Here is a 25,328-nt window from a genome sequence, read left to right as displayed (position 1 = left end):
GATTTATACATATTTTTTAATAAAGAAAAGAATAAAGACATCTCCTAAACAATTCAGTTTGCTACATTTTTTTTGCATCTTTCTATACTATGAGCCAAAATTGAGATAGAAAGCATGGAAGGCAAGTCTTAAATTCCTCTCAACTGGACAGAATTTCAAGGCTATTTTTTCATAACTCTTTATTGGTAGAGGTAAAGAAAATGGATGGGAAATGCGCCCTAAACTAGACCCTGACGATAGTGTAACATTAGTATACAAAGAGAAATGCAAAGCAACTGCTTACTGAATATATCCGATTGAAATAGGAAAGATATTCTGTTTCTTCTCTGTCAATGTCTGTCATTCTATGTCTCTTATTGTTAGTCTCTCAGTGTCTCTTTCCTTCTCTTCCTCTTTTCCTCTTGGTTATGCTCACTTCAATTGAATAAATATTCAGATCCCAGAGGCATTTAATCTGGAATCTTCCTTATACTGTTGAGGTAAACTATTATCTTCAGACACAATATTAAGATATACATGCTATTTGGTGGTCATTTAAATATAATTTTCTAATATGAGTTTATATAGTAATAATACTAGCTAATGGTTTAAAACAGTTTATGTGTCTTCCTATGGTGGGAAATAAACATATATTTTATTCTAAATCATATATTATTAGATGGGATCTCAAAGATTTAGTTTAACCCCCTAATTTCAAAAATGAGGAACTAAGTTGGGTATGAAGAAATTAACGCATCTTTGTTATGTTATCTAAAATTCTTATGAAAAATAGAAGCTCCAGCACTCTATTCTCTAAATCTGGTCCTTTTTAATCTTTAAAATAAGATGTAATTATCCTGTAAAGAAACTATATAACAAAAAGGAAAAACTAGCCATACCTGTCATGATTTTATTCTCTGGTTATTTGCTCAACAAAAGAAATGTGTGTGTGACAGGTAAAAATGACAACTATTAATACATCAAAGGAACAACTACTCACCCAGCCCCAGATTGCAATTCGTTTTTCATCCACAAAGTTCATTTTGGAGAATTGTCTAAAACATGAAAAGTTTATTGGAATAAGCCTCTGTACCATGCCAAGAAATGTAACCCAACTTTAAATAACACAATAACCCTTTTATTTTGTTTTTAACCTGTGATTTTTTTAAAAAATAAGAGTGAAAAGAAAATGAGCATCTAATGTCTATCCAGAAAGCCATGGGAATCAAATGACTACCTCAAATTAATTTCCTCTTTTTAACTTTAAAAGTCTTTGATTTCAAGAAGCCAAAATCAAATGTTCTACCTTTTGTTGGATTCTATGGAATGTTCTTAGCTTAATTTGTATGTGTGCGGGTGTGTGTGTATGATTCACAGAAAACAAATCCTGGCAGTTTTTTTCACAGCTTTATATAAAAATTTGCAGCCCAGATGCACTTTTCTTTACATAATTGAATTTAAATCTATCCAGATGTTTATGAGTTCGAGAGTAGTTGCCCCTGCAATGCAGCAATCTAAGGGCCAGAGAGAACATCTGGGTATTTAGCCAGTGGGAGGGCTTTTAAAAAATATATCACTGGGCTTCCTACCTAAGAACTTAAATATACCATTCACTCAAATAGTTTTCTCAGGTGCTAAGCATTGATTTGCTCAGCACCATCCAAAAGAAGGCAATTGTGGGCATAATGTTTTATAAAATCTCTTTAGGTGGGGAAAAAAAACAGTTCTGGGCAGGAATGTGAGAGCTTAAGATCTGACCTAGATGGTGATAAATTCTTTTGAAGGGAGATTCTTATGATCTATTGACTTTATTTTATTCCTTAAACTTAAGGAATCTCTATTATCTATTAATTACATCTGTACGTTAAGGAAAAAAAAAAGATTTAATGAATGATTCTAAAAGAACAAGATATACATTTTAGGAAATGGCCAATGGGCCAATGTGGAAACTTTGTTTTGCTTTTTTTTTTACTATTATGGTGGGGTTTTTTCCTTTCCTTTTTTTCCCCATTGGAGAGAGGTAAAGGAGGGAGGGGAAGAGAAAATAAAAGAACATTAACTTTAAAAAATAAGGTTTTTTTTAATAAATGAATTTTAATGCATTCTGATATTTTTTAAACAAATTGTTACCTTTTGTTTTTATATCACTTATATTTCACAATACATTTTGCCCATCTCCTTCTATCATATCCATATCTAAGGTATGAGTAACTAGAATTTGACACAGTTTAAAAGAGCAGCAGTTTTTCTCTTATTTTGCATTTTGTCCAGGTTTTTTTTTTTTTGGTATGTTATAAAAAATAATAGATAGTTAAGGTATTTAAGTTTATTTTCCATGTACAAGTAGCTTTAGTAGATAGTGAGAACAAACACATTACTATTTTTCTTGTAAGAGATTTTAAAAATAATTTTTGTCAGTAAATGAACACTGTTAAGTGCTTACTATGTATCCACTGTGTTAAATGTAGAAGACACAAACGACACAAAGAAAGTCAAAAGCCAGTCCCTTCCTTCAAGAAGCTTCTACTCTAATGTGAAAAGACAGGGTGCAAAACCTACACACAAACTACATACTGGATAAAACAGAGATAAGCTCCAGGGTGAAAGTACCAGAATTCAGGGGGACTGAGAAAAGTTTCCTAAGAAAAGTCAGATTTTAGCTGAGTCTTGAAGGAAAATTCAAAGGCCATAATTAAATTGTTTTCTATGTGTATTATGTAACAGCCCCTTTGAACTCAGGGAATAATGGTACTTAATTATGTTGTGAAGAAATTGCTCAGGATACAGAACTAGCCATCCCTCTTATGATCTTATCTTATGACTGTTTGCTGGTCAAAGGGAAGACTTTCTGTTTTGGGTTGTACTCTGTCTTCTTTAAGTAGTCACATTTTCTCTTGCCTTTCCCTCTAGGTATTGTTTCCCAACACTTAATCATCTTCTTGGAACTTGTTCTACCTTTACAACATCTACCTTGAACTGCATAGCCTAAACTTCAGAGACAGTATTTCTAGACAAAAGGAATTCAAAAGTGGGAGCCAGATCTGGCACACCTTGGAGCACCATTATCACTGATCCTTCCCCTGAGGAGAAATGGAGTGGAGAAGGGAAAGGATCAAGATTATGTTCCTCAGGAACATGTTTATGATTCTAGTGTAAAGTTCTGGCCACTATTGAGCAAAATGAATAAATTAACTTCTAGTTCCTATACTTACCTTTTTATTAATCTTAATACCCTAAGTGTGGAGGGGAAATACCTTTGTTTAGGAATCAAAATATCTAAGCTAGTTTTGGCTTTCTTCCTTACATTTGAGATTGTCGAAACAGTATGACCTTCTGAGTCTCGGTTGTTCCAAATGTAAAATGGATATAGTAATAGTTGTACTGTCTTTCTCACGGAACTATGATAAACTACAAATTGCTAATTCTATATATTATTTGGTTTGGATTCTAAGTTCATATAGTATATAAAGATAGGAAATTATTGGGGTTTTTTCAACCCTTACCTTCCATCTTAGAAACAATACTGGGTATTGGTTCCAAGACAGAAGAGCACTCAACAATGAGGCTTAGTAACTTGCCCTGAGCCACACAACTAGGAAGTATCAGAGGTCATATTTGAACCCATGATCTCCCATCTCTAGACTTAGCTCTCAATCCACTGAGCCACCTAGATGCCCCCAGTAAGTTATTTTTAAAGAAGGTGATGGATAGAATGTATGTTAGATTTTTTTAATCCAGGCATCCCTTCCATATAGACTTTCCCCATCACGGTTTTGATACATCATGGGTCGGCATAAGAAATTAAGTGGGAATTTTAAGGGAGTTTTATGGAAGCTGCAGATGATAGAGAATAAGTTTAGAACCTCAGAAATGCATAAAATACATGCATAGTATTATATAATATCAACATATTTTATCTTTTAATACCATAAATATACACAATGTTTTAAAAGTTAAAATACGTAAAAAGTTAGTTTGTGAAAAGAAAGTGAAATCCAGCAGATAACATGCAAAAGCTAGAAATGTAGGTATCTTAACATTGACTTCAAATAGCCTTAATAATAATAATTAATAATACTTAACCCAAATTTTACAATAAGGTACTGTAAACACCCCATAAAAGAAAAATAAAAAATTCAGACTTCTCTGGCACTAAGGGAGGGCCAAAAAATTTACACAGATTTTCCAAATCATATGGTTATCTTGTCCCTAAGCCCTGCAATGTGAAAAGGATACCCTTATTTTTATTTAAACACTACCTACAGCAATAATATGTATCATAACAAATGGTTGCATATTCATACCATGGAAATTTTGAGTTCTTTGTACCTTATAATACATGTATGGGTTTTCTAAAATAACACAACTTTGAAATGTTCCAGATCTACTCACCTGGCTGCTTCAATTTGATCTTCTACTTCAAATGTTCCCAATCTTCGATTAATTGCATGCATGATTTCATCACCCTGATAGCCACTTCCTCTGCCATCAAAGCTAGCAACGATAATATTCTCCGTGCTAGCCAGATAAGTAGACCAGCTGAGTCTGAAGGTAGTATCAACTTTTTGACTACAAGGTCCTGCATATCTGTGAAAGATCCAAAAATATTAGCATCTGCCATTATGCACTCAATCAAGCTGAACGTTCATGCTGTTATCTTCCCTGTGAAAAAGAAATGTGGGTTTTCTCGACTGTGTAACCTGAGATCCAATAAGGCACTAAGGGAATGGACCAAATGTTTCACTGATAAAGAAAAATATTAGGTAAGGATAACACTTCTACCAATGCAGTTCATCACCTTCTAGGCAATTTTTAGTCTTAAAAGAGTTACACAGAACTGCAGCTAGGTGGCTCAGTGGAAGAAGAGTCAGGTCCAGGAATGGAAGTACTTCGGTTCAAATCTGATCTCGGACATTTCCTAGCAGTGTGACCCTGGGCAAGTCACTTAGCCTCAATTGCCTGTTTCTTTCTTGGAACCAATTCCTGGTATTGATTCTAAGATGAAAGGTAACAGTTATTTGAGAGAGAGAGAGAGAGTAAGACAGAGTAAGACAGAGAGAGACACACACAGAGAGAGACAGAGAGAGAGACAAGAGTTACGTAGAACACCAAAGAGTTAAATGAGTGAAACAGTCAAACAGCCAGAATGTGTCAGAGATCAAACTTGAACCCAGGTCTTCCTATCTCCATCAGCACTCTCTCCACTATGCAATATATGTTCAAAAGGAATGTTGACAAATAATAACTGACTATCTCTGACATAACAAATGAAAAACATAGATTTTAATTTAGGTACCATATTTGAAAGTTCAGCACTTTTTACTGCATTCAAACATCTCCCAAATGATATTTAAGAAATCTAAAGCTGATTTTCACTATAACTCTGATGATTTCTTTTAGAATTTAGACATATGGACCAATTCTGCCTCTGGCTGCACTTGTGGTAAGCTCCTGTGGAAGAGCTGTCACATCAGGGAAGAATCAGGAGAGCGACTTTTGGCAGAGCCTGGGGTAGGACATCTCTTTCCGAGGAGGACATTCCACCTAGCTTTGACTCCAGTTTGCTATCCTTATGACTCTTGTAAGGAGTAGACATCAGACTAAGAGTTCACATTCCTGTTTGTCATACTTTTGTGTCTCTTTTTCTTTGTTACAGCAGATGGTGAGCATTTGCAAAATTGTTTCACCTAACCTACATGCTTGTAGGATATAAGCTATCTTCACAAGAAAGTGGATAAGTATCAGGGACTTGTAACAATTTTTTAAATATTTCTTTTCTTATTTTTGGGAAAGATGAGTCATGTTTAATTTGGATTAACTGATTCCAAGATATATATGAGGAGGGGGCCATTTGCTAGCTTAGTGATGGGCAAACTACAGCCACCAGGTCAGATGCAGCCCCATGAAATGCTCTATTCTCCAGGACATTATTCCTAATTGGACGAACACAATGAGTAGGATACAATACAATGAAACTTCCAAAGAATTGCCTTAGAAACAGACTGACAAATTAGCATTTCCTTTCCTTTGGCCCCCTCTTTAAAAAGTTTGCCCATCACTGTGCTAGCTAATAAATGGACAAATGATGGGAACAGGAGATTCTCAAAGTAAGAAATTGAATCTACCTACAAATCCATGGAAGAATAATCCCAAACACTAACACAAGTCAAAATTAAAGGAATTGTAACATCCTACCTCATAACTATCAAATTGATAAAGCTGACAGTAAAGGAAAATAAGAAATATTGGAAGGGTTGAAGAAAACAGACACACTGATGCATGGCTATGGTAGTCATTAATTAATTAATCATTCTAGAAAGCAATTAAGAAACATTCTACAAAAGTTATTAACCTGTGAACCAATGATACCATTATTACGCATAGCCTCCCAAAAAAAATCAAAGAAAGCTACATATACAAAAATACCTAATGCAGTATTTTTTGTAGTATCAAAGAACTGAAAACTAAACCTCAAAAAGTGGGGAAGGGGAGGTTAGAACAAATTACAGTCTATCAATGTAATAGAATACTTCTATGCCATAATAACTGTTTAAGTGATAGTTTGAGAGAAATCTAGAAAGACTTTTATCAATTGATGAAGACTGAAGTGAGCAGAAAGTGATGGACTGAGGGCAGCTGGGTGGCTCAGTGGATTGAGAACGAGGCCTAGAGACAAGAGGTCCTAGGTTCAAATCTGGTCTCAGACACTTCCTTGTTGTATGACCCTGGGCAAGTCACTTAACCCCATTGCCTAGCCCTTACCACTCTTCTGCCTTGGAGCCAATACACAGTATTGATTCTAATAAGGTAAGGGTTTGGAAAAAAAAAAAAAGAAAGTAATGGACTGATGTGTAAAATGAGATACACAATCTCTATATATATGACCAATATGAAAAATTTTATTTTCCAGTTAGTCTTAATTATTAAAGGATTTTATTTTTGGTATTTTCCCCCCAAGGGGTATGGTAAGATATATAAAAAAATAAATTCTCGATAACTGAAAAAAAAATCAAATTTTTAAAATGGTATGCACGCTATATCTAACAGAGAGTACTCTTTTAGGCAGAAGAAAAGCGGGTTCATGTTCCAAGAATAGGGAATGACCTGAGCTAAGTCATGGAGATATGTGTCTTGTCACATATGAATTAAAGAGAAGTCAATTTAGCTAAATAACAAAGTGTAATAGAGAGGGTGTAATTATAAAGAGAAATGGACGCAAGGGTGTATACTGCTTTAAAAGATAAGCATAAAAGTTTCTGTTTTATTTTAGAGGCTATGAGAAGTCTCTAGATCTGGTTGAGTTAGTAGAATCACAGGGTCATACCTCCACTTAAGGAAAATTACTTGGCAATAATGTCTCCTTAGACAGACTGTAGTGGAGAGAAATATGAAAGGTGAAGATCAGTTAGCAGAGTCTTGCAATAAAGGGGTGAGAGGTGATAAGGATGGTAGCTATGTCCAAGATTAGACAGTCCTGAGAAATGTAGTTAAAGGTTAGTGACCAACAGCTAAGTAGATTGAAGGAGAAAATTTTGGTCAAACCACTTCATCTCAATGAGCTTCAGTTTCCTCAACTACAACATGAGGGATTCAGATTAGATGATCTAAAAGATCTCCCCTAGCTCTAGATTGATGACATTAATTTCTTTCTTGATTGATTGCTTCTCAACATACTTTTATAATCAGCATAGGCTAAGTGCTACCCTGCACTCATGATTCATAAGCTCTACTGAAACAAATGTAAAAAACAAGGCAATAGTGATGTTCATATGGTACAAGATAGGGTGTCGTAGGAGAAAGAGCACTGTCCATAATCTAAAGATCTGAATTTCTATCCTGCCCCTGCTAATACTAGCTCTAGGACTTAAGACAAGTCTCCCAATCTCTTTAGTTTTCAGTTGGCTCATTCGTAAAATGAGGATCTTGAATAGCATCTTCTTTCTTTCATTAAAGAAGGGAGAATATGAAGTCATATCCTTCTTCATAAATTAAGAGAGAATCTTAAGAGAAAGAAGACTCCAAAAGTAATCACTGAGAGATGACCTAATAAGACAGAAGTATCGATTAGTGAAGAATGTCAATTCTACATAATATCTATTGTTTGCTAAAATGCTCTTTTAGAATAAGAATAGGAATACGAATATTACACAGCTAGAAAATTCAGAATAAGGTAAAGAATGGTCAAAGTAACAAACATAAAACATGTCTGCTTACTCTCTTATCAAAATGCAAAGTCAGATTACTTAAGGGAATATATGTATGAGAGAATAGGCTTAGATTAATACTTCTGAAGAATGATAGCCTGGATAGTAGGAAAGCCTTCCCACCACGCTGTGATTCCAAACCAGAAGGAGAAAACCCATGAAAATGCCCCCAATAGCTTCAGAAAACACATGAAAAAAAAATTATTGGATCCTTCAGAAGACTATTCCAGGAAAGAATTATTAAGTAATGCATGACTATTAACACCCAAGTACTTTCTAATTCTCTTGATTCTTGAATACTTACACATCAATTAGGAGAGGGTACTTCTTGGATTTATCAAAATGTGGAGGCAAAATCATCTGGTACCAAAACTCTAAGTGAAAAAAAAGTGAATGAGTTCTGAAAAGTTATTTAAAAATCCCCAGTGTATGTTACATGTATATATACAAATGTGTATGTATGTAATAAGTCACAACCAAAGCCTGATGACAAGATATAATAAGATGGAGACAGAAAGTTAATATTTGTTATATAGTATTTTTAAAAGATCTAAGATACAGTCTAAAATTTAAGTAGTTTGAAAATATTTAAATAATAGTTTCTATTGTATAATAGAATATATTATGTTATAATATTAAAGTGCCTGAGAATTTCTAATGCTATATTTTTATGACTTCATTCTTTGGCATCCAAGCCTTGATATCTATTTTGTTTATGACTTATGTTCTGAGTTTTTCCTCCAAAATGTTTTCCTTTCCCTCGAAATTTCTTGAAGCTGTTTTGGATAGTCAGTTGGCCACATCTTGATTTTAAAATTCAGATTTAATAACATTTTTGTAATTATGTTGCCATCCTAAAATTGTGGAAACAAGTGAAGAACAGAACCCTAGATAAGGAGTAATATATTATTTATTTGCTGTATCATCTTGGTTTTGGTCTCTATCTATAGGAATATTTTTAGTATTTTTGCCCCTAAATAAATTAATTTCCTTTACTCTGAAATTCAAAAGGGAAATTTAGACTAGGCTGTTTTTAAAGTGCTTAGGAAAAAGACAAAATGTATCTGGTAAAGTATCATATGATTATTTCTAACTAAAACAGTTTTAAACCAATTTTCTTTATGCCTTCTACTTCTTGTTTTACTTTTCTGGTAGTTATTTCAGTATGAAAGAGGAAGGACTGGTTTCTTTATGTACGAAGATAGACTCTCTCTGCTTCATACCTTACAGTGTGCTGGCACAGAAAGCTAAATTCTATTTTTTGTGTCTCTGAACTAAATGTGACGCTGAAGCGAATACCAAAAATTCAAGTTTCCATCACATATATATACCACTGGACCATCATATGGAGAACCATTCATTCAAAATGGCTGATTATGGAGGTTTGTTAGTGATTCATACCATTTGAACTTTGATTTTCTTCAATCAGTGCCAGGTGACTAAACTTAGCACTTCAATTTTTATAAGCATATCATCTTCCCTAGTTTTCCTTCTCCTTTGGGGGTGGGGGAGAGTGTAAGTTATTCCATGAGTAGATTTTTGATAAAACTTCTAGAAAGATCTTTTAACATCTCTTTCTGTGTTTTGGCTTATTTTGAAAGCAAGTTTCTTGAAAAGCCTTTAGAAAAACGGTTACCCAAACTTCCAGGATGCTTTAAAAGGAAAAGTACAAAAAGGAAAAAAAAATTCTCAGGCAGCTGAAAAGAAAAATCTCAACTTATATTTTTCTCTTTATTAAGATTTTGATACCCTGTTTGCTTCCCCCAAAAAACTTGAGAGATGACACATAAAATTAAAAATATGAAATAAAGCAATTAAAAATGAAAAACAGAACAAAATAACTTAAAAGAGTAATCAATTTTACTAGGCATCTGAGATGAGCTAATTTCTGGTAGTCATTAATTGCTTACAAGGATGGTGTCTTTAGACATACGTTGCTGGAGATTTCTCTCCATATCTTATTTGTTTGGCAATAAGGAATGAAGATCATCAAAGATTTATTGATGGCCAAGGCCACTGACATAAGAATCTGAATGGATACTAAGACCACAGCCTGGAGAGCTATGACTACTGATTCCACAATGAATCAAGAGAGACCATAGGCCATAAAAATAAGTTTTTCTTTGATATGAATCCAACTGTTTCTTGACATAATTGTTCAGAAAATAGTTGATTATTATAGACAGTAGGGACCACAGGTGGGAAACCTTCATCAAGGAAGATGTAGCTAGTCCTTATCTTGATTATAAGGATTAATGTTTCTACATCCCAAAGAAAAATTTCCACTCTGGTGGTTGCATTTAAAGTAAGGCTCTCTAGTGTTCAAGACAAGAACAGTTTAATTACTAAGAACAACAGTAAATCAGCTAACCAATATTTAAAAGAAAAAGGTATATTATAGGTGAGAATATTTTGAAAATCACAACTCAAGTAAACACTATGTCTTCCTAAAGAATCCTAAAATATTACAAATCTCTGACTGTTATTGATACACTAAGGCTCAGACCAGAGCCTTTTAAGTTCAGTATTCACAATCAGTTTTAGAAAAAGATTCAGAATTCACTCTCTCTCTCTCTTCTAATGAATGAGAAAGCATTTATTAAGCCTTAGTATCTTCAAGGAGTAGTGCAAAGGCTACTTCTAAGACTGAATTCTAAATGTAATTAACTGAATCATCAACTAAAACAATTCCAGGGCTGGCTGGTTTCTTTTTAACGATTTAGGTTATATCCATATCCAATTACAGAAAGTATATCCTTATAACCTCAGCTGTTTGTTATAGAGGGGCAGAAGGAGTTAACACTTTGTTATAACCAGTATGTAGTAGTGCTTAAAATTACCTCAGAGAGCATTTCCTTTTAAAAGGTATTAATTATCACATTCATCTTCCACATCCAGGTACTTTGCATCTACTCTGTCCCTGCTTTCTTCTTTAGCTGCCATTTCCACACCTGTAATTCTAGGCCTCCATAGATCTTATTTCTCTTCCCTGGGACAATCTACCATTAATCTACCATTCTTTAGAACTCCTGCACTGGGGTCAAACAGCCTTGACAAACTCATCCAACCCTCTCTATTTACCTGTCTATGACCAAATCCCATCCAGCCATTGGCATGCCACTGCCATTCATCCCCATCTCCATTCTCCACCTCTTGCTCAGAGAACAATAATCAAATCAACTCTACTATTGCTTCTACTGCACTCCAAAACTCCTCTAAAAGCTTTCCTTTTTACAGAGGCCAGGAATTGGACAAAGTTCACTCCATCTGCTTAGTTTCAACTCCAAGGAGCAAGATGGCCCTGTACTGGGAACCTCCTGATGTCTTTTCTCCCAATCCATTTTCTCATTTCGATCTCAAGGGTAAGCCCTGGCACATAGTAGGCACTTAATAAACATCTACTAAATTACTCCATTTACTGAATTTACTTAATAAATGCTAACTGAAAAATGAGTAACATACATAAAGTTAACTTACTTGTATTATTCATTGTAAGGAAGTTAATTTCTTTTGTGGGCATCTGGACTTCCTTCAACATATTATTCAATTCTGTGTTATTTTCCTGCACTGCAAGAACTAAGTAAGAAATAAAAAATAGTCATTCAATTTAGTCTGAATTATTTTTATTTCTATTATATTTCTATTATGTTATATTATTATAAATATATACTTGTTTATTTATATATGCAATATATTCAATGGCACATACATAATTACATGCATATCTGATTGTAAGCATTTTCTAGGGGTTCATTGTTAAGGACCTTAAAATTAAAGGGAATAATACTAATGGGATTATAATCACATTCACTATTAATACACATACACACCATCAAGGAAGGGTGAAAGATCACAAGATACCTGTAAAATTGCTACTGCTGTGCAGAGTGTAAAGGGGAAGGCCAGGGCCTGTTAACATAACAAAAGAAAAGACCAGTTTAGATGAATGAGTTAGATGGGGAGTTTGGAGAGGGTAGAAGAAGAGGGGAAGATTGCATCTGTTGTTTTTCAAAGACATTGCCAAATGTCCTTCAACTTTCCCAGAATGTTTTATAATTTAAATTTTTCTTTTTCACAAAACCCATCTAATAATAATAATGAGGAGGGACAATAATGTGGAATAGTAGATAAGTCATTTCATCAATGCGGGCATCAATGTTATTGGTAAAATAGACAAGATCTAAAGGTGTATCCATAGGCAACTAGGTGGCACAGTGGAAAGAGGGCCAGATAAGGAGTCAGGAAGATTCCTCTTTTTGAGATAAATCTGGCCTCAGACACTTACCGGCTGTGTGACCATGGCAAATTAGTTAACCCTGTTCGCCTCAGTTCTTCATCTATAAAAGGAGTTGGAGAAGGAAATGGCAACTGTTCTTTGCCAAGAAAATCCCAAATAGGGATGTAGACTATAAATGGTCACCCCAGTGCAAATATTAATAATATGGAAATAGGTCTGGATCAATGATACATGTAAAACCCAGTGGAGGGGCAGCTGGGTAGCTCAGTGGAGTGAGTCAGGCCTAGAGACAGGAGGTCCTAGGTTCAAATCCGGCCTCAGACACTTCCCAGCTGTGTGACCCTGGGCAAGTCACTTGACCCCCATTGCCTACACTTACCACTCTTCCACCTATAAGTCAATACACAGAAGTTAAGGGTTTAAAATAAAAAAAAAAAATTAAAAAAAAAACCAGTGGAATTGCGTGTTGGTCACAGAAGAAGAGGGGAAGAACATGAATCATGTAACCATGGAAAAATGTTCTTGATTAATCAATAAAATTAAATTTAAAAAAAGAAAGAAAATCTCAAATAGAGTCAAAAAAGTTGGATACAATTGAAATGACTGGTCTATCCAGCTCTGACATTCTTGGGGGTACCAACATTCTCTGTTGTCCCACTTTGAGGACTCACCATCTGGAGGATTTGTACTCTGTCTCAATGATAATGGAAATGTGCTTTCAGTTAGCCAGCCTCACCATTTTTCCTAATCCTTCTCAAGGCTAATGTTACAGGACAGTTGGTACTGATGAACCTCTGATGATATCTTAAAAATTATTTTCCCAGAGTTTTTTTTTAGCTCATAACATTTCATTGAGGAAAAAAAAAAAAAAGACAGAGGTATAGGATCACAGATTTAGTGAAGGGGACCTTAAAGACCACTGAGTCTGACCCTCCCATTTTACAGATGAGGAAAATGAAAGCCAGAAAGGCCATTAAGTGATTTGTTCACTGTAACATAACTAATAAGAGCCCAAAGCAAGATTTGAACCAATGTCTTCTTATCTCCAAGTCCAGACCCCCATTTGTCATGCCATATTAACACTAGAGGCACATTCGATAGATGGACAGACAGACAAACCAACAGATCTATGTAGATGGATATGAGAACCAGTCTATGATTTATTTCATTGGTATACGGAACACCCAATGAGGAAACTTGCTATCCTGAAGCAGACCTAAAGTCTTAGAGAATTCAGTAGTTGACTTGTCCGGGAGAACTCCAGTAGACAGGAATTGAACTTGGCTCTTCCTGATTCTGTTATAGAGATTTTTTCCCAGTTTGCTTTTTCCCTTCTGATTTTGGTTGCATTGTTTTTGTTTGTATGAAAACTTCTTAATTTAATGTAATCAAAATTATTTATTTTACATTTTGTAATTTTTTCAAACTCTTGCTTGGTTTTAAATTCTTTCCCTTCCCAAAGATCTGACAAGTACACTATTCTGTGTTCACCTAATTTACTTTTATAGTTGCCTTCTTTATATTCAAGTCATTCACCCACTCTGAATTTATCTTGGTGTAGGGTGTGAGATGTTGATCTAAACCTAATCTCTCCCATATTGTTTTCCAATTTTCCCAGCAGTTTTTGCCAAATAGTGGATTTTTGTCCCAAAAGTCGGGCTCTTTGGGTTTATCATAGATTGTCTTGCTGACATCACTTATCCCAAGTCTATTCCATTGATCTTCCCTTCTGTCTCTTAGCCAATACCATATTGTTTTGATGACCACTGCTTTATAGTATAGTTTAATACCTGGTACTGCTAGGCCACCTTCCTTCACATTTTTTTTCATTATTTCCCTTGATATTCTTGATCTTTTGTTCTTCCAAATAAATTTTTTTATAGTTTTTTCTAATTAAGTAAAAAAGTTTCTTGGTAGTTTGATAGGTATGGCACTAAATAAGTAAATTAATTTGGGTAGAATGGTCATTTTTATTATGTTAGCTTGTCCTACCCATGAGCAATTACTGTTTTTCCAATTTTTTAGATCTAGTTTTAATTGTTTGGAAAGTGTTTTGTAGTTGTGTTTGTGTAATTCCTATGTTTGTTTTGGTAGATAGATTCCTAAGTATTTTATATTGTCTAGGGTGATTTTAAATGGTGTTTCTCTTTCTAACTCTTGCTGCTGTGATTTGTTGGAAATATATAGAAATGCTGATGATTTATGTGCATTTATTTTCCTTTTATGACACTAATATGGTACTGATTCCAAAGCCAGGCAGACCAAAAACAAGAAAGAAAACTACAGAACAATCTCCCTAACGAATATAGAGAACATAGGTGCAAAAATCTTAAATAAAATACTAGCAAAAAGACTCCAGGAAGTAATCATGAGGGTTAACCATCATGATAAGATGGGATTTATATCAGAAATGCAAGGATGGTTCAACATTAGGAAAACTATCCCCATAATTGATCATATCAGCAAGCTAGCAAACAAAAATCACATGATTATCTCAATAGATGCTGAAAAAACCTCTGACAAAATACAACACCCATTCCTATTGAAAGCACTAGAAAGTATAGGAATAGGAGGACCTTTCCTAAAAATAATAAACAGTATATATATATATATATCTAAAACCATCAACAAGCATCACCAGCAATGGGGATAAATTAGAAGCCTTCCCAATAAGATCAGGTGTGAAACAAGGATGCCCATTATCACCTCTATTGTTTAACATACTTGACATATTATTTAACATAACAAACACTCACAGTAGCAATTAGAGAAGAAAAAGAAACTGAGGGTATTAAAGTAGACAATGAGGAGACCATTTGCAGATGATATGATGGTCTACTTAAAAAATCCTATAAAACAACTAAAAAGCAAGTAGAAATAAGCAACAATTTTAGCAAAGTTGCAGGATACAAAATAAATTCACATAAATCTTCCTGATTCTAAAGCTCCCTCTCTCTCTCCACTTCACCTTGGTCACTCATCTCCATACACGAACAAACATTTAATCTTTTATAGAGGGACATATCTATATTTTCATTCATTATAATAACAATAGTTCCTATTTACCTAGTAAATCCTCTAAGCCTGGCATTGTGCTAACACCTTTACCAATATTAAATCATTTGATCCTCACAACAATCCTGGGAGGTGGTTGCTATTATTATCCTCATTTTACCGGTGAGGAAACTAAGGTAAACAGAAGTTAAATGCCCTGCCCTGGGTCACAGAGCTTTTATGTATTTATATGTATATATATATTCATGTCTCCACTAATAGAATCTAAATTCCTTAAAGTTAGCTTGTTATTGGCTTTCTCTCGCCTGCACCTGGCATAGTGCCTAACACAGAGAAAGCACTGAATAAATGCCATTACACACAACAAAAAGAACAGACAAACAGACAGACAGACAGAGACAGAGAAAAGGGGACTGTGGGAGATTGTTGCAGCTCATATGGGAATGCATGGCTGCTTTATAACTTTCATTTTTCACTCTAAGCTAAGGAAATACACAGCCTGAAAAATAGCTGATCTCAATTCTACTCTGGCGGCTGTGTACCCTTGTGCATGCTGATTCCTTCAGTTACTATTCATGTGATTTTAAAATCACGTTAACTATATTATTTAACAAATTGTCCAGAACCATTTTTCATAAAAAATAAAAAATAAAAAAATGAGTAGTTTGGACATCTTTATTTAATGCCGATTTGAGATTTTTTTTTATGAATTTAAGAACAAGGAAAATGTATAAAAAATTGTAATTGTTTCTATGACAGTATAAAATTGCTTCGATGACCATATAAATGATTATATAAAAAACATGCAGTCTTTTTAACTGTCTATTTCTTTTAACAAGGTAGCAACCAAATGTCTTTATTTGCAAATGAGGCATAATTTTTATTTCTTAAAGAAACATGAATTTCATATGAAGTTGGTTGGTCTAATCAAAAGTTCAACTAGGTCCAAATAAAAGCTGTGCCTGTCTGAAAGACAAATTTACAGTGTCGATGGCCCAATGTTAACTGTGTCAAGGAGACTAACTACTCAAAGCAGTAGTAATGCAAAACTCCACTGGGTAAACAACTACTTTCCATGAGAGAGAGCAAGAATTATGAGTAAATCATTACCATTATCATTGAAATGAATTTTTTAAGGACCCACCTAGAAACTGAAGTAGGATACCACTCGATGAAAACTACAGAGCTTACAAATTAAAATGCACTAATTCCAAAAGGAAAAAAACAAATTAAACAGAAGAGACATTATCCTTGCCTGTTAGTACATAGTTTGACAATTTTAAAAATGGCATTTGAACAAGTTTGTTTTGTTTTATTTAATCTCAGGAATTAAGAGTTAAAAGGATCCTCAAAAAAAAAACAAACAACATTTTGTTTTTCCTCCTCATTTTATAGACTCTAAAACTGAGTCCTGGAGGGGTTACGTGCTAGTCCCAGTTCACAAAGATAGCAAACATCATGACTAAGATTTGAATTCAATCTCTCTGACAACAAATTCCACTACAATCTACTGTTCTGGCTCGGTTACCAAATAAATAAGTGAAAGGAGGATTCTCAGGTAGAGCTGCTACAATTTAAAAACTACATTACACATTCAAACTTAGTTAAAACTCACCTGAACATGTCAGTTGATAATACTTTGCCTTGTGACTAAATGATACTGAAACATACTGACATCTTTCTGGTTGAAAATCACAGGTAATGCATGTCTTTGTTCCATTATGATCAAGTCTGTAAAAATTAAAGAGTCAATTGTAAATGAATGGATTAATGAATAAACAGAGAGAACTGAAAGATCCTATTTGCAGTTAAAAGTATACTAGTATCTAAAGTAAGTCAAGCACTATCGGCTATTTTCTGAAAAGAAATTTTTTAAAATCCGGTATCCCTAAGCCTGTTTTATAGAAATAAATCAAACTTATTTTTTAAATGACCTAATCCTGGCATATGATATCCTGTATTTCACATGAACATGAAGAGCACATTATATATTAAAAAACATACCCTCCTCTGTAAGTAAAGAGATAATAGACTATGAAGGAAATCTCAAACCACTCCAGTATCTTTGCCAAGAAACACTAAATGGGGTCATAAAGAGTCATACATGACTGAAAAATGACTAAAACAAGATTATTCAGTTATGACATGGAACTATGATGTCATTAAATCAGATACGTCAAACATATGATGGTATGTTTATTTAACCACACTTTATTTCAAGGGAGGCTGTGGTCAAGAAAAGGGAGAGAAGATGGGAGGTCCTAGGTTCACATCTGGCCTCAGACACGTCCTAGCTATGTGACCCTGGGCAAGTCACTTAACCCCCATTGCCTAGACCTAACCACTCTTCTGCCTTGGAGTTAATACACAATATTGATTCTAAGACAGAAGGTAAGGGTTTAAAAAAAAGGAAAAGAAAAAGAAAAGGGAGAGAGAACTCAGTTATTGGGAAGTAACAATGATGTGTAAATAAAGAGAGGCGCCAAAATTTTTTCAAGTGCTCAATAAAAGAAGAGTGGCATTATCAATGGACAACTACAGTTTAGTAAAAACTAAGCTGAATAAGAATAAAAAAAAAAACAAAAAAAATAGTTGAAACTAAAAATACTACAGTTAAAAAACTTGCTGGAACTCTTCTTACCTATAAAGGTGTCTTCCTCCTGGCATGCCCTTGTATTCATTACTGATGTAGTATCTGAAAAAAAATGGTTACTCTTTTTCAAGTGACTCAGTATATGGTATGCACAAATGGTCACACCAAGTGGCTTTTCCAAACATCCTATGATAATATATGTGAATCCCCCGCTCTCTATGGCATATTCAGCTAAAGGTACAACAATCGTAGCACTGCATAGGTGAGAAGTAAGGGGTGGAACTGGATGATGGCACAATATCAAATCTCTTAACATATATGAAAATCATTTAAGGTACCATATGTTGAAAGAAAAAAGTACTGAATACCTTCCAATGGACTACCACTTATTGGTAGGAGATTCTGCTTGCTTCTAAGCAAAAACTATATTAATATCATAGGTTTGGAGATGGAAAGTTTGTTATTGGCCACCTAACAGTTGTCAGGCAGCTAGGTAGGGCAGTAGACGGAACACCAGATCTGGAATTCTTCTGAATTTAAATCTTTCCTTGGCTACTTACTAACTGGGCAAGAGGTATTATTAACATCTCTGAACTTTAGCTTTCTCCTCTATTAAATGAAAGAGTTGACCGTGATGGTCTCCTAGGTCCCTTCTAGCTCTAAATTTTTGATGTTATGACCTTCCTTTTACTCACAATAAAACTAAGTTACTCTATGGTCACAAAGAGGGTAAATGACAGAAGGAGGATTTGAACCTAAGTCCTTGGCTGCAAATCCAATACTTGTTCTATTATAGCACTTCCTTAATCCTCGTTATTATGCCATTAAATAAGAGAAACTTGCATTATTAATGGAATACTTACAGATATTCATCAGTGAGAGCTTCTATCTGAATTACTTCCCATTTTCCTTCTGTTATAAATGTTTTTTGCTTAAGGGGAATTAAAAAAAACATTAATTAGAGGATGTATACTAATTAAAGTTGAGAATTTGATCAATTATATGAACAATTCAAGTAACTATATCCTAAGTCCTTACTGAAAAAAAAAAGAGATCTAATTTTTAAGCAATCATCAAATTTATCATATGATCATGCAACTGTCGGTTTCCTTTTTTGCCTAAGATCTTGTTTTGGCCCTAAGAAATACAAATCAGAAATGATGGTAAAGAATACTCACTTTCGTGTTAATAACAAAATGACAAATGTGTTTATAGCCATGGTCATCGCTGACAACCTTGTAGTAGCTATGATGATCTGTGGCAAAGTGAGGCTCTGAAGGCCTAAACTAAAAAAATAAAACAAAACAAAAAAAACACAATAAAATCACAAGTTTAAGGAATGAGAGACTCTTGGCCTAATCACTTCATCTCAGTTTGTTTGGCAGGAAAATAAGAGTACCAAATGAGATAATCTAAAAGCTCAAAATTTATGATCTTCTTAGTCTAAGTCCTCCTCAATTCCTATTTAATAAATGCCATCCTATTTACTAATAAACAACACTCACATTTATGCCAAAGAAAAATTCAAAGACTATTTTCCCTTCACGAAGGATAATTTTGTTACTGCTGACCTTAAATAGATAAGGCATGTTCTCTTTTCTTTTTCAGTAAGGGCTGCCCGTTGCCACAATGGTGTGTTTTACAAATGCAGCTAAAACACTCTTGCCTATTCCTCTAATTAAAGAAGGTAGAATCTTCAGGTTGGTAATGTTTGGTGTTGGAGCCTTTTGGCAGAATGAAAAGGAAGAGAGGAGACTGAGCGGACAGTTTTCCTATCATTCTAAGCACTGTTTTCTTAATGAACAAGCAAAATGTGAATTCTTCGATCTTGCTTTGGATCAGATACAGTGAGGCATAGGGTGCTGTGCATTGCAAATTCGAAATTTTAAAATATATACATTCTTACGTCTGCCATTTTCACATTAAGGTCTTTTCGTTTTCTAACTATATTTAATAATAGAAACCACAGTTCTATAGAAGGAAAATTCCCATATTTCGACAACAAAAACTGGGAAGTAGAATAGCACATTAATTAAATTGAAGCAGGCCTCCCATCAAGCTAGAAAAGAAAATGTCATCTTTAAGACTTTGATTTCCATAAATCATTTGACAGCAGGTAGGAGATGACCCACTTTTTAAATTGATGATTTATTTCATCTTTGATGTTTCATCTTGCAATTCTCCCGGTTTGAGGCAAAGAAGAAAACTGCTTTCCTCTTCTATCGAGTGATTCAAAGTGAATTCATTTCTGGAGCAAGCTGGAATGTGCAGTACACTCGGTGTTCTCATTATGGAACTCTGAAACACATTCCCCTCTCTAGACCTGTGTTCACAGCCTTATCTTTTTAATACATTTCCCTGTTTCCCCTGGATGGAGTTGTGCCTAGTAGAAATGTGTGAAAAGTGGCATCTGTCTGGTTAAATACAGAGAGGAAAAAACATATTTTTTTCAAGGAGTCGTGAGGAAGTGTAGCATGTCTCTTGCCATGGAGGAAACCACTTTTCATGTTGGCAAACCTCTCCCCTCTGTCCAATCAGTGCCTGGAGGAATTTTAAATGCTGTAGGTTTTGCAGAGGCCAATTCCCCCAAGAAAGCGAGTCAGGATTCCCCCAAATTAGGAGTGGCATCACCCCTCTGAATAAAGAAATGTGAATCCATCCAGATAATATTTTTTTTCTTAAAACTAACACAAGTAAATGATTACCCAAAAAAAAAAATCACATGAAGTCATTTTTTTTACCATGTAAAACAGTATGGTGGTTCTTTCTTTCTCTCCATAGCTGTCACAATGCAATTCCTTTGCAAGAACTTGTCTAATGCAGTGAGAATGAGCTAAATGAGAGGGAAAAAATCTAGGCTGTTCCTAGACTATTTCTAAGGGCTTAGTAAAATGCGAAACCAAATGATCATTATGTCTTTCAAAGGTACATTCCCATGTGTACCAGCAGGTGGTGGGGTGGGATAGACATGATACTACATTCTGTAAGACAGAATCGGACTTCCTTGGACATTTGACCTTCAGTGCTAACTGTGGATGGTTGAATGTTCTGTCACTGAAACATTTAACTTAAAATAAGTTGCATACTCCCTAAAACTGAGAATTCCCTGTTCTGTCTATATGGCTGCTTGCCTACCACCAATGGGATCACTAGACTGGAAGAATTTCAGCAAGGCATTCTGTATTTAAAAACTGTTAATAAATGCTAATGGTCAAGACAGAAAAATCTAAACTGAAGGAAAACACACTAAAGTTGATCTTTAATTGACTGAATGACTAGACCTAAAGAATAGTGGATGAATTTCAACTTGTAGAAGTCTCTGAGTGAACACAATAGAAATATATCCTTAGTCTTAAGGAACATCCTTTTCAGCGATATAAATGAAAACACAGATGGTATGTTTATCAGAAGTGACACTGACACAAAACTGGGAAGGAAATCGGAATAACTGAACAGTGGTCTGAAAAGTTCTAAATAGGCTAAATCATAGGGATAAATAAAAATGCCTACCTTTGCATTTTTTTAAAAAAAACAAACAACTGTAAAAACATATGATGTGGGAGGCATGGATGAACAATGGCGGAAAAGATCTTAGATTTCAGTAAACATCAAGGTCAATAAATCAACAGTGTTATGTGAAAACTCAAAACAAAAACAAAACAAACTCCAGTTCTTAGGCTGTGTTTATGGAAGCAAAGTATCCAGGATGATAGAAATGACAATCCCAGTCTACTCTGTCCTGTTCTGATCACTTAGAATATTGCAGTTAGTTGGGATATCACAATTTTTAAAAAAGTATTGACACGATGGGGCTTATCAAAATATAAACAACTCAAATGGGAGGGGACTGTAATGCCATGTCACATGAGAAGTGTAAAATATGTTACATGATTTGATAATAGATTGGAAATGGGGGGAAAGAGTGAAAAGTTGAGAATGGCATTTAGTTTTCAAACTTGGGTGAATGGGAGGAGTTCTCATAATTCTATGGTTTTTTTTTTAATCTCCAACATGTGTCTCATTTAATAACCATTCCAATTATCTTTTTTTAAAATTTCTTCCCAGTATACTCCCTCTTCCTTTTTTGAAACTTAATATATTAAATACTACCAAAAAATTCATCTGTATTGCCAATGCCTTCAGAAATTCAGAAATGAGATGTTTACATTAGCAACAAATATAGGGAATTCTAATCTCCTTTTTCTTCCAATTCAATTCCTTGGATTATATGAAACCTTCTTTTCCCATGAAGCTTCAGCAATTTCTCTCTAATCCTCATTCTCTCTTAGGGAGGAGTTGTATTAGGATATAGAAAAGAAGGGAGAATTTCTCTAATTGGCATACTCCTTCCTCACTAATGCTACTTCCTCTGCTTTTCTTCAAGGCTACAACAGCCTTTTCTGAGGTCCAGTTCCCATTCTCCCAGTCCTTGTCACTGATATTTACTGAACCTCTCCCTCAACTATCTTTTTTTACTTTGACACCTACATTTATAACATTACTCTTATCATGCCTTCTCATGACATTATCTTGAGATATTCCATAAGTGATGTTGCTAAACCTTCTACTATCTATTCTTTGAAACCATCTCCTACAATTTTATCTCTACTCCTTTCAGATATTAACTACAATGGTCATACATTAAATCTATAAAAATCTAGATCAAAGACTTTCAAAAAATCTGAAAATCTACACCTGAACACAGTATTCTCTCTCTACCTCTCCCATCTCCCTAACTCTTTATACCTGAAGTCTGGACCCCTAGGTTCCTATTCTCTCAAACTTATCAACCTTGTTCTGGCCCCACTTCATTCCCTTCCTACCCATTCTCAATTCTTAACCCATATATGTCAGTAATGCTCTCCCTTCTACTCATGAATCCCTTGACCTCTTTACATTCCAATATTCACACCATATTAATCCTTAACTCTGGTTAACTCTGAACAACCTCTTCTTCAGTTACTAATCTGAATTCTTAATTACCAAGATTCAGACCTTAGACTCTTTAACGTCTTTAACCTCTGCTTCATGCTAATTGTCAAAATCTGCTTCTTTCTCTCAATAATTTTTATTTAGATCCTCTCTTCTCCCATCTAGTTACTATAATAGCTTCCAAACTATTATTTCTGCCTTTTCATGTGCATTACATCATTGTCCAAGTAATCTTTCTAATACACCATTGTATTAAAAACTCTTGGGGGCAGCTGGGTGGCTCAGTGGATTGAGAACCAGATCTAAAGACAGGAGTTCCTGAGTTCAAATTTGTCCAGACACTTTTTATCTGTGTGACTCTGAGGAAGTCACTTAACCTCCACTAGCTGGTCCTTACTGCTCTTCTGCCTTGGAATCAATATAAAGTATTGTCTCTAAGACATAAGTTAGTTTAAAAAAATTCTTTAATTGTTCCCTATTACCTATCAAATAAAATACAAATATATACTTCTCATGTTAAAGATCACAATCTAGCACTAAAATGCCTTTCAAGCTTTATCTCAACTTATCCTTTTTTGTATACTCCATGTTCCAGATAAATACTTTTATGCTCTACCTCCTTTCTCATCCTATCCTTTCCTATTACTTATCCAACTTCTATTCCCATCTCTATCTGTTGAAGTCCTTCCTTACTTCAAAAGTCCAATTGAAATGCTACTTCAGTAAGCCTTCCCATATTGAATTCCCCATCATGCTAGAAGTTATCTCTTTCTAGTCAAATTTCTCATGATACCTTACTCAGGTCTCTTCTCTGAACTTGTCTACTGTCTCTTATAGTTACAGGCAACTGGATATATGCCTTTCTTCCTCTCTCCTATCCTCTGCTCTTAGACTATAAACTATATATAAATATATATATATAAAATATATATATATATAATATCCCCAACACCTAATAAATATCTTACACATAGCAAATATTTAACAAATATCTCTTTAAGTTGAAAGGTTCTATGTTCAAATACAGAAAGGTAAAACTACTAATGACTCCATAAATTTTAAACACTTACTCTTCCAACCCAACCAGAAGAACTCGTTTCAATCTTTTGTCGATCCTAAGGAGAAAAACACAAAATGATTGACATTCTGAAGACTTCTAAGAAAAAGGAAATGATGCATGTTATTGTATATTCAGGTTCCAATTATTTCTTTGAAAGTAACAAGAATAAAAGTGCAAGAAAGAAAATGAAACTAACCACTAACACACTGTTTATGTTAAAACTGCTCAGTATTATCTAAAGACCAAGAGGTGGACAAACTCCTCCAAAAACCAAATTTAAATGGAGTGCCTATTGAGCTAAGAATGTTTTTTTTTACATTTTTAAGTATTTGAAACTGTATTTAAACCTGTAAAGAAACATTCTTAACCCTTTGGTAATGAAAAAACAGGTGGGTAAGGGAGCATGATTTTCCAGCCTTTGATCTTGACCACAGATATCTAAATTTTCTGTGACAAGGAGTTGCTCTACTCATTACTAGAAGATTCTCCATCCCCCAGAGTAGTAGCATAAAAAAAGAAAGGAATAGTAAGAAATCTCTAAGTGATCATGGAGGTATTTGCTATGAAATCTTGCCAATGGAAATGTGAAATACGTGAGCAAACTTTAACCATTCACATCCCCACAGCCCAGTAGAATATAATCATATTCCCTCACATTTCTTTCATCAGTATTGTCCATGGACCATTGAAAGAGGAAACATGGATGATCAATTTGGCCTTAAATAATATCTTTGAGGATCATGGTATCCAAAAAAATGGTTAGGATCACTACTGCAGAATTTTATGGGATTAAAACTAAATCAACCCAGATAAATATCTACTGTAGAACCTAGGAGTTATCGATTTTATTAACTTCTTAATGACCTTACTTAAAAATATTTAAAGCTGGTCACTAATATAAAATCCCTTGAACTTTTATCTGAATAGCTAATTAATCTTCTTGTTGTTCAGTCACTCCAGTTATATCTACCTCTTCATGACCCCATTTAGAGTTTTCTTGACAAAAATACTGTAAAAGTTTACCATTTACTCCTCTAACTCATTTTATAAATTAGGAAGCTGAGGCAAACAGCATTGAGTTATTTGCTCAGGGCCACATAGCTATAAAGTGCCTGAGTCTAGATTTGAATTTAGGAAGAAGAGTTTTCCTGACTCTGGGTTTGTTGGTGTATCCACTGCACCACCTAGCTGCCCCTGGCTAATCTTCATTTCATTTATTTTTTCTACTTAATATACTATCTTCCTTTTGCAGTTATGCATTGCCTTTATCATCTTTGTTTCTGTAGTCTACTGGATCCTTCCCTTATA

General features: G+C 34.5%; 1 protein-coding gene across 1 annotated transcript in view; it reads right to left on the bottom strand.

The window, feature by feature from the left end:
• Window positions 1-25,328, bottom strand: part of DPP4 (dipeptidyl peptidase 4) — a 111,958-nt gene that overhangs the window by 20,276 nt on the left and 66,354 nt on the right. The window contains exons 12-21 of the mRNA XM_044669831.1: window positions 24,031-24,075; window positions 19,207-19,314; window positions 18,892-18,959; window positions 18,077-18,130; window positions 17,051-17,166; window positions 12,045-12,092; window positions 11,661-11,759; window positions 8,488-8,557; window positions 4,372-4,566; window positions 980-1,034 (exon numbers count right to left, since the gene is read on the bottom strand). Of these exons, the coding sequence (XP_044525766.1) occupies window positions 980-1,034; window positions 4,372-4,566; window positions 8,488-8,557; window positions 11,661-11,759; window positions 12,045-12,092; window positions 17,051-17,166; window positions 18,077-18,130; window positions 18,892-18,959; window positions 19,207-19,314; window positions 24,031-24,075 (858 nt within the window). The remainder of the gene's footprint in view (window positions 1-979; window positions 1,035-4,371; window positions 4,567-8,487; window positions 8,558-11,660; window positions 11,760-12,044; window positions 12,093-17,050; window positions 17,167-18,076; window positions 18,131-18,891; window positions 18,960-19,206; window positions 19,315-24,030; window positions 24,076-25,328) is intronic.

This window comes from Gracilinanus agilis, chromosome 3, assembly GCF_016433145.1.
Source record: "Gracilinanus agilis isolate LMUSP501 chromosome 3, AgileGrace, whole genome shotgun sequence".
NCBI classification, from domain to species: Eukaryota; Metazoa; Chordata; class Mammalia; order Didelphimorphia; family Didelphidae; genus Gracilinanus; species Gracilinanus agilis.
This window is presented reverse-complemented; position numbering and strand designations above follow the sequence as displayed.